Source organism: Salvelinus namaycush, chromosome 39 (genome assembly GCF_016432855.1).
Source record: "Salvelinus namaycush isolate Seneca chromosome 39, SaNama_1.0, whole genome shotgun sequence".
Taxonomy (NCBI): domain Eukaryota; kingdom Metazoa; phylum Chordata; class Actinopteri; order Salmoniformes; family Salmonidae; genus Salvelinus; species Salvelinus namaycush.
The window spans coordinates 14,074,359-14,084,932 of NC_052345.1; the positions used below are offsets into that span (position 1 = coordinate 14,074,359).

At 44.1% G+C, this 10,574-nt stretch overlaps 1 protein-coding gene across 1 annotated transcript; it reads right to left on the reverse strand.

The window, feature by feature from the left end:
• Positions 1–7,065: 7,065 nt before the first annotated feature.
• On the reverse strand, positions 7,066–9,394 carry LOC120032708 (lengsin-like). The gene is made up of 3 exons (XM_038978900.1): positions 8,749–9,394; positions 8,444–8,607; positions 7,066–8,280 (listed from the first exon to the last, which is right to left on the reverse strand). Exons 1-3 carry the CDS (start codon positions 9,392–9,394, stop codon positions 7,066–7,068), a joined length of 2,025 nt encoding a protein of 674 aa, XP_038834828.1.
• Between the last annotated feature and the right edge of the window lie 1,180 nt (positions 9,395–10,574).

Sequence of the window (10,574 nt, forward strand, 5' to 3'; positions counted from 1 at the left end):
CAGGGACTGTCATGTGATGTGTTTTGTCAAAGTGGTGAATGGGGTGGAAACTGCAGCAGGTTTGATCTATTAGCATAAAAAAAATCAAATCCACACTCATCATTGACTGCTCACTTTTTTTACTTCAGTCATACGACAGCGGTGCCGGTCAGGGTTGATTTGCTGGCTGTGATTCACAATGTTCAACTTACTGGACAATTTAACACATTCAATGGGATTTTAAAAGCCGAAAGAGCTGGCTATCATTGCTGACCATGAAGTAAGTCTAGTTTGTTGACATTATGACATTCAATTGAGTGCAAGGCCTCTTTTCTGTCTTTCTCCCCTGAAATTTTCAGAAAGATTTGAAAAGATCCTTTGTGGTGTACTGTCTGTACTTGAATTTCCACACAGGTGGAGTGTATTTTCTACAAATGTACTGAATGAAGAATGTCTACACAAATATGGTAAAATCAAACAGTTATTGGAAGTTTCACCTGTGGTAGTTTGTGAGTCAACTGTTTCACTTAAATAGCTTTGGCATTAGGTTGTGGCATTATACATAGTGAAGATGAAAATAGTACAAGTCACAATTGAATCAGTTCTGTCATAACACATAATATATTGTATATTTTTTTAAGGTAATAACCCCATTCTACATAAATCAGAGATCCTCTCAGGGGGAAATCGTACAAATGGAATCCAAGCTCTCCTGTCTGTTGTCATTCAAAGAAGACATGATTCCAGCGGAATACATTCAGCCACACTACAAGGAGTCATACCGGCTTGCCATCTACGCTCTGGTCAGTGGGGGTAGAGATGCCTACCAGGAGTACCTCAAAGCCGAACAACTCAGTGACTTTCTCTCTGAAGAGGAGGTCATCTTCATTTTGGGCAATGCAGAGTTGCCAGTCCCAGAGGATGAGGATTATGAAGCAGGGAAACGTGAAAGTGAAGAAAATGTCATAGCTCCCTCGACTTACTTCCCCACTGAGTCAGATGAGGAGGTTCCTGACCTTGACCTCGGCTGGCCAGAGGTCACCAATGAGAACGTGGAGACAAACATCAGCCTGCTTTTCCACCCTCCCAGACACAACACACCGACTATCAAAGAGATGATACGTAAACAAATCCAAGACGCAAGACAGGTAACGAGGCACACTAATATAATTTCCCATCAATAATTTGCAGTGTCTGTTATTTACTGTTATGGTTTGTACAAATTCACACTCCCGGTTTGAATTGTCTTTCTCACAGAGTAGCATTTCCCACAAGTGCCCATGATGAGATTTTTTTTTATGTTCAGTTAAATATCTGTGGCATATCAACCACCTAAGCCTGTCTCAACTTGAACCGGTTTCAACGTAGGCCTACTGAAATGTTAGCTTCACACGTCATGGCTGCTTGCCAGACTTATTGTGTTCTGAAAGGTTTCCACTTATCATCCTTACAATTGGATATGTAATTGCAGAAGGTTAAAAAAGGGTGTGTGCGGATAACAAAAGTCATTGTTACTTCTCAAAACAGCACATACTGTGCTGTGCAGACAAAAGTGCACTTTTGAATACCACAATTACTCAATGTTGGGGAAGCTACTCTGAAAATATAGTTTACCAAGCTACCAATTACTTCACACTGGAAGAAGTTAAGCTACACTGAAGCAATCCTTAAGAAAAATATAGATTACTTATCTAAAGTTACTTTGAAAAAGTAGTTCACTACTTTGTGAAAAATGATCATATATAAATCTGAAATGTCATTGACCCCAAATTGTAAGAACAGATTGTTCTGGAGTCAGATGTGTAATTTAGCCTATAAAAACACAAAAAGTGAGAATAAGGCACACGAAAAGTGTTTTGTGAGAATTAGGTAGGGCTGATGCAGAAAAAGAAATGAAATTCTTGCCTACTTCACCCATGTTTTATTTGAGAAAAAAAGTAGTGTGTACTTCCAGCAGGTAGCTACACCACTACATTGCAAAACAAGGACTTGACTACTGAAAATGTTTGAATTTAGTTCAACTACCACCAAGCTACTGAAAAGTGTAATTAAATTACTAGTTGAACTACATGTAGTTCACTACTCCCCAACACAGCAATTACTACACAGAAAAAGACATGAGGCACCTTTTCAGATTTGGTGACCAAGTTCTGAGACTTCTACTTTCAATAAACCTCTGCTGTTCACACAACTGATAATGAAGTGTATTCTTCATTCCTTTTTATTATAGGTTATTGCTATAGCGATGGATGTCTTCACTGACGTTGATATTTTTAAGGAGATTGTCAATGCGACTACTAGGGGAGTGATGGTCTACATACTTCTTGATGACTTCCAATTCAAAAGCTTTCTGAATATGGCTAAGAGCGCAGGTGTCCAAATCCAAGATCTCAAGGTAAGGAATTATATTTGAAATACTTCGCAAAATGTAAATGAACTACAACAAAAACTTCTGCTTCGTCCAATGAAATACCACAATTTTTCTACACATCATTTGTGTATCCCATTACACTGTGTGTATAAAAAAATAGGAAGACCTTCCTAATATTGAGTTGCACACCCTTTTGCCCTCAGAACAGCCTCAATTAGTCAGGGCATGGCCTCTACAAGGTGTCGAAAGCGTACCACAGGGATGCTGGCCCATGTTGACTCCAATGCTTCCCACAGTTAACGTCAAGTTGGCTGGATGTCCTTTGGGTGGTGGACCATTCTTGATACGTATGGGAAGTGGTTGAGCTCAAAAAATCCAGCAGCATTGCAGTTCTTGACACACTTAAACCAGTGCGCCTGGCAACTACTACCATAACCTGTTCAAAGGCACTTAAATAGTTTGCCTTGCCTGTTCATCCTCTGAATGGCACACATACAGTACACAATCAATGTCTCAATTCTCCCAAAGCTTAAAAATCATTCTTTAACCTGTCTCCTCTCCTTCAATCTACACTGATTGAAGTGGATTTAACAAGTGACGTCAAAAAGGGATCATAGCTTTCACCTGGATTCATCTTGTCAGTCTATGTCATGGAAAGGGCAGGCGTTCCTAATGTTTTGTACACTCAGCGTATATTCACAAAGGAACTGTAACAGCTTAAAGTCCTGATTAAATTGTATTTATTTTATTTATTTAACCTTTATTTTATCAGGGCATCATACTGAGACCAAGGTCTCTTTAAATGCATAGCAGGAGTTTGTCAGTGGCATGACCTTTTAACTATTGGCAGGAGTCTTCGCGGATTAGCAATGACATTTGCTCCACACCCTTAGTGGAAATGCAGTAGTCATTTACCGGTGTGTCTATTTCCCCTGAAGCATCATCAGTGTATTAACATGCTGGATGTCATCAGTGGGTTTATTTCATGAGGTTTATAGCACAGTGCCAGGCTTGTTCCTGTTACGCAGTGTCTTTACCCTTTGTCTCTATTGGATAGATCGAGAACTTGTTTTTGAGCAAAAACAAAGTTTCCCGATGAAAGATGAAATGTGTTTGTTATCTCGCTGTAACGCTTAATCATTCCAAACCAATGTTCTGGTTGGCCTCCTGTCAATGGTTTTGGGGATGGTTGTCACAAGTTTGTTAAGGTTAGAGTTGTAGTAGTGGTGTGCGTGTGTGTGTGTGTGTGTGTGTGTGTGCGTGCGTGCGTGCGTGCGTGCGTGCGTGCGTGCGTGCGTGCGTGCGTGCGTGTGTGTGCGAAAAATAAATGGTGAGAGATTTTATCTCGGTTCTTCTGTCTTGTTCAGAACCTGCGAGTTCGGACAGTGAAAGGACAGCAGTACATGTGTCGATCTGGAGCAAAGTTCCATGGATCTTTGGAGCAGAGGTTTCTATTGGTGGACTGCAAAACAGTGTTGTACGGCACATACAGGTTTGTCTAACCTAGTACAACCAATTATGTCCCCTCTATTGCATTGAAAACGTAAATCTGTTCCCAAACTCTTCCTTATACTTGTTAAATACAGTATGTTAAATATAGTATTATACATTATATAACATACTAACATTTTCTAAAGTATTCATCGAGTTTTATATATTACTAACCGGATGACTGCATTTATTTATTATAACACCTTTCTTTTGGTCTCCCTTTTCTCCAGCTTCATGTGGTCCTTTGAGAAGATCAACCTCAGCATGGTCCTGGTGGTCACAGGGCAGCTGGTGGGCTCCTACGACGAGGAGTTCAGACGTCTGTTCGCCCGATCCACTCTTCCCGCCACTCTCTCTCAGGAGAGAGACTTCCGGAAAAAGCCGGCAACGTCCACATACGACCCTTATTCCGGTCGGCTCTTCGAGAGCAGACTCTCTCTCGACCAGATTCACATGAGATCCCGTGGGAGACAGCTTGGCTTGATGAGCTCTACCGGTCATCAGAAGGACGATCGATACAACAATGGACAGATGGTCAAAAGAGGACTGAGCTTTCAGGACAGACTGAATCAATCTCACTGCACCGATACGGGGAAACTTGTGAGGGGACACAGCTACGCCGGAGAGCTGCCGCGGAGAGGGAATTCCACAACTCACTTGAGGAATGTAAGAGATGAAGCTGGCGGCGCTCACGGTGCCCTTGAGAGAGTCAGACACAGCGAGGATCTACTGTTACATTACACGCAGAAGAGGTACGGCATTGACCAACAGCATCTACTCCCTTACAGCAGTGAGAACTCTCTTAACAGGTGGAAGATCGACTCGTACCTCAATAACAGTGATGCGACCCTGGGGGAGCCAGTTGAGAATCTGCATCCGCCTGACAGTACGCAGAACGCAACCACATCATCCCGGATGAGAACATCAGTCCTCTTCAACAGCCTTCTGGCAGAGCAGTCTGAAACTCCTAACTATATGTCTGAGCACTCTGTGACATCTCCACAAGGCAGTCTATGGATGCTATCTCCACAGGGCAGTCTAAGAGTGACATCCCCACAGGGCAGTCTAGGAGTGACATCTCCACAGGGCAGTCTAGGTGGCCTAAGCAACTTCCAAACCCAACTGACCCCTGCTAGATTGAGGGAAAGTCAGACGAGATTGGAAGAGATCAGACGGAAAAGGCTCAGTTTACATGAGTATGAGGAACCTGTCAGCAACTTAAGGCCAGTGCAGAGCCAGGATTCTCTCCGGCTGTCTATTTTCTCTACTCTCGAAAGAGCTAAAGGAAGGTCGTCAGAGAGAGGCCTGGATAAAAGGCACAGTGCGGCAGAGCTAGCAGGCAGCTCAGAACACAGTTCTAATCAAGTACCATCTAGCCGCAGAGAGGAACTCACCCCAGGAGGTCAACAGGAAGAGGAAAACAGAATTGAAGACCAAAAATATAAACTAACCAACTTTAGTGATGCACAAAGGTCTGTCTCACAATACGATATCACGACGAAGACAGAGAGGAAACCTCTTGATGACTGGCAAGAGCCTCTCTCCAGGACGATGTCGGCAGCCCAACTGGGAATACAACTACAGGAACCTTTGCTCAAGCCCTCCAACTTCAGACCAACAGGACTTAATGTGGAGAGCTCTAAAGCCCTAACATCTTTGATTGGAATACCAGAGGAGAAGGAGGGCTCCACCAGGAAGAGCCATGGCTCCACTGACCAGCTGGCCAACAGCTCTGACTTGGTACTCTCCGCAGACAAAGAGGAAACATGCCAAAGTGTGAATCCATTGAAACCCAGAACTTCTGTGAAATCAATAATGAATATAGTGCATGCCAATGTTTCAGTGGAGAAAATGGTGGAGAAAACGTCACACAAGGAAGAAGGAGCAGAACTCCAAAGGCAGAATTCATTCAGATCCACAATTCAAAGGATAGGTTCAGAAAGACCAAAGCATTTAGTGCAGGCTGACATTTCAGCAGAGCAGAGAACCATCTCAGACCCTCCTGGAAAACCGTCAGCTGTGCGACTTACTACATCACCCAAAGGTCATTCTCCAAGCCCTTCCAGGTCATCACACATTGCGGCTGGCACTGAAACCGAAAAGGAACAACAACATAATTCTCTCAGCCCAGCAGGTAAATCCTCATCTCCTGGGTTAACTACTAGCTGGGTTAGAAGGAGCTTCAGAAAGAAATGTGAACCGCACCAGGACTCCCTGAGCTCCACAAACACTGTGGGGAGTCAAGCATCAATTAATTCAGACACCGGGCGGAAACGAGCATATAGCCGGTTTGAGAGTTTTGTTTCATTTGACAACAAGCCTTCTGATAAACCGAAAACAACTACTTCGAACCGATATGATTCAGACAACCGATATGTGAGACATCCCTCTATTAGTTCCATGCACAGCTATCAGACTGAAACTACGCCTAATGAAAATAAGCTTGGCCGATTCATACAACGGGTGGGGAATCTCATCAGCAAGAAGTGAATGTGTAAATGTTGTCTACGATCAAGGCAATAACAGCACTGTTCTATGACAGGGTTTGTATTGTAAATTAGACTGTTAAGTCTTTAGGGAATTTGCATGTATGTTTTTGCAATGGTTATGGGAAACATTTTATTGTAAAAATTGTTATATATTGGAATGTTCTAATATGGCAAGTGTGCGAATTCTGATAAAGCAATATCCTTTTCATTCCTTACTTGTGAAATGGTCATTTAGATTGTCCCTTAGTTGTCAATCGAATACCCCAAACGTGAGTATATTACTGTCCTTTGTTTTGAGTTCAAAGTGCATACATGCATAGGACAATAATTGCTTCAATATAAGGTACCCTGTGTTGTGTGTTCAGCTATACATGTAAAATAAGTTTCAATGTCAGTATTCAGTGTAAAGTGGCCAGTTTCCTTTCATACATTTTCCCATAGCATTGTAATGGGTTGAGAATGTTATTTATGTTTGTGTACCATGCTGACCACTATCTACTGTAAGGCATCATCATTCACGACCCAAACACCAGATGTTTCCTACTCTCTTTTAAATGTGATAATTCATTTTCAATTCATTTGGGCCCTGCACACAGATGTTGATATTTCAATCATGTTTTTATTGTTTTCTGTCAAATATGGAATAAAAAAAGATATATATTGAAAGAAAGCATTGTGTGAATTCGATCAATCCATTTGTTTAACAGGAATCCGACTGTACAATATTGAGCACTTCTATATGAAATATTCCAGACATTTGTTCCTCTCTGCATCCAATTCTTCAGTCTCAATCTCAAATTGCTTCAGAGCAATAAAATACTGCACAAATGGTTCTCCCAGCGCTCCGCGAATCACATGGTCTTCGCTCAAAGCCACCAGAGCGTCCTCCAGCTTCACAGGGATGGCAAACTGCTGTTTCCCCAGCTGGGTGTGGGTGGAGGCCCTGGTCAGACCCGTCTCAGCCCCCAGGTTGCGTTTGATACCGTCCAGTCCTGCCGCCACGGTGGCCGCCAGCACAACGTATGGGTTAGCCATGGCCGAGCCCAGCTTGTTGTCGATATGCATCTCCCGCCCGCCGTGGCATTTTACATTGAAGGCGCTGCTGTTGTCATTGTAGCCGTAGGTGGCGTAGACCACGTTGTGCTTGGGGTCTTTAACCTTTTTGGCGATGTGGCTGCGGCAGCCCAGCCCAGGGGAGAGCAAGCAGCTCAGGGCGGCCGAGTGGCTCAGGAGCCCCGCAAGCCACTTCCTGCCAATCTCCGACAGCTCCCCTCCGCCGTGGTCCCCGGTGTGGAAGAGACTACGGCGGCCGTTGGCGTCCCAGAGAGAGTGGGAAAGCACCCCGGCATTGTACAGGCTGTCGTCGGTGAAGAAGCTGGCGATGTAGCTGTGTTTCCTCGCCATCTCTTTGATGCCGGTACGAAAAGTGAAGGCGGTATCGGCGGCCGCGATGCCAAACTCCGGCCTTAGGTTGATCTCCATCTGGCCGGGCACCATGGCTGAGGCCAAACTGTCCACGTCGGCCCCCATGCAGTACATCCCATTCACCAGCTGCTGGAAGAAGGGCAGGTCGTGGTTGCTGGCCAGGGTGGTGGCAGGGAACAGCATGCTCTTGGGGCCCACCCTGTCGGGCGCGCCCAGGACACAGCACTCGTAGGTGAAGGAGGAGTACAGGGAGAAACCCATGCTCTGGAGCTGCCCCATCAGCTGCTTGGCAATGATGCGGGGTGCGGTGCGTAGGGGGCTGCCGGTTATCATGCAAGGGTCACAGATGACCCGGGCCGTCTGCTCTGCCCAGGGCAGCACCCTGAAGGTCGACAGGTCTGGGATAAGCAACACGTCGCTACTGAAGTTGGCAGGGTTGTTGGCGTGGTCCACCTCACAGCTCTTAGGGCTCAGGGTCAGCTCTAGGTAGCTTCTTGGCATCGACACCCCATATACTGCTTTCTCCTGTAAAGATAAAAAAAAGTTTACATCATGGGACTTTTCCTATAGGCAAGCATAACCATTGAGCAACCATTTAAACAAATAGCATTATAACATTGTGGGTTGTCTCAATACACTATAGCTAGTACGTTTCAGGATGTTTGTGTACTGTGTGTGGGATGATTACATGAAAGAAGCGGACTGGCACTGTCTTAGACCTGGACACCCCATGGAGATCTGTGGCCTCGAAGCGAACAAAGTTGATATTCTCCCGGGTAATCTGCTGCTTGATGTGCTCCATGGCGGAGAAGCTCTGAGTCCCAGACTTATCCATGTTGTCTTTACTGTTATCTATGAGAACAAGAGCCAAAAGCAACTATCATGTCTGTAAAAAAAGATGTTCGCCTGTGATGGAACTACTGTACTAGCTATAGGTTTATAAAAAACTGTAATAAAAGCTTTTTGATAAAACTAATCCCAAACCAGACTAACCTGTTTGTGAGTTCCAGGTCTCTCCACAGTTGGCACTACTGTTCTCGAACGTGGACGACTGAACTCCGGATTGCCTGTTTGCTCCAGTCACATCTGACGAGTCCATACCGGAGCCAAGCTGGAGGGAGCTGCTGTCCCTGGTCCTGGTGGACACCCTCCTGGAAGCATCAGAGTGGGGCTTGAAAGTGGTGAAGGAGGACTGGGACTCCGGACGTCCATCTCCCCTGTTGGTCCCATGCAGGTAGGTGTAAGGGGCTGGGCTTCCAGGACGCCTCCCCTCCTCCTTCCCCCGGGCACCAAGCATGGAACTATCCTTCAGGATACTCTTCAACTCATCCATGGTCTGTCTGGAGACCCCCACCTCGCTGTTGGACGCCCTTTGGCTGTAGGTGCAACCCTCTCTGGACCACTCAACCCTGGAGGGGGGGCCCTCATCCTGCCTGGGCCGGTCCCTCTCTGGAGACCCAGAGGGCCTGTGGGAGTGGGTAGAGGGGCTGATAGAGATGATGGTGGGATTGCTTTCTGAGGGTCTGGGGCTGCTCACGTAGTCGGAGTGGTGGACTATGGACGGCCCCCCTCTGTCCCAGTCCACTGGGGCTACGTGTTTCCCACTCACCTTCACTCCCTTCTTCTTGCCCAGGCTCATTCCACTGCCATCTACCTGGTCTCTGAGCTTACTTGAGCCCTCCTGGAAACACCACCCAACCACCAAAAATATACAGTATTTTAAGTACTTTAAAAAATATATTTATTATATAGTTATTAATAAACATATATATTTATGAATATATATATATATATACATTTTTATACTTACAACAAATAGATTACAATTAAATGAACAATGCATTTGTTACACCATATTAAAACAAAAACATTTTCTTTTTCAATAGTGATGTTCTTTAAGATTATTCAATTCAGTTACCATATTCATGAGCAAAAAAACAACAACGTTGTGTCCAAATCCAAAACACCATACTGGGATTTACAGGTCTAAAAAATGTAAAAGAGCTAGAGATGTTACCTCGAGAACGAGATCCTCTGAGTCATGCATTCCTTTTATACTCATTTGTGAGTTTTGACCTGAGATTTGAGTGCCTTCATTTGAAACCAGAGCTATGCTCGCACATTTCTTTTATGGACAATTGGCACAATGGTGATGGATTGGAAAATTCTCTCACCACACCCATGAGCACTCCTGTTGGACAGTGGTATCCACTGACAACTGGTAGAGACTGAAACACGTCTGCTTTCACCCCAGTGGCTATTAACATTGACAATTCAACATCCCTCTTTGTGTCAATGCAAAGGGAGGTGGAGACAAAAACACACAGCTCAGCTATTTTGTTTGTGCATCCAATCATGACACTCAGGCAGTTTCTAGAAAGATGCATTTCGTTCAAAAGTACTTTGTCTAGAATGATGAGAAACATTAACATATTTATCAGGCATCTACAATAGATGTTCTAACTATAACTTTTTGCTGATATAAACTCTTTGATGGTAAAGGATTAGGCTACTGTCTGTATGAAAAAAAATAGATTTGGTATGGCTTCACAAAACCTTTATATCAAGACTGGGACCAAATATGTTCTCTTTTCTATAATAATTTCTATAGTGAGATTAATTTATATTTAGATTAGCTTGCGCAACATTGGCATAGGACATAGATTGAATTTAGTGCTCATCCAAGACACTGTAACAACTTGATAACAACTTAATTACAATATTATTAAGAACAACAATACAACTATATTATATCCCAAAATACTTTTCACTGAAATACCTAATAAGATAAATGTTTTAGTAATATAGACTGCAGTACA

Bases quoted from the DNA above. Each gene is read 5' to 3' on its own strand.
- LOC120032708 (XM_038978900.1), bottom strand. From the start codon at position 9,394: ATGAGCCTGGGCAAGAAGAAGGGAGTGAAGGTGAGTGGGAAACACGTA. The intron at 8,608-8,748 runs GTTAGTCTGGTT...TTGTTCTCATAG, and splicing joins GACCTGGAACTCACAAACAG to ATAACAGTAAAGACAACATG. The intron at 8,281-8,443 runs GTAATCATCCCA...TTATCTTTACAG, and splicing joins TGCCAGTCCGCTTCTTTCAT to GAGAAAGCAGTATATGGGGT.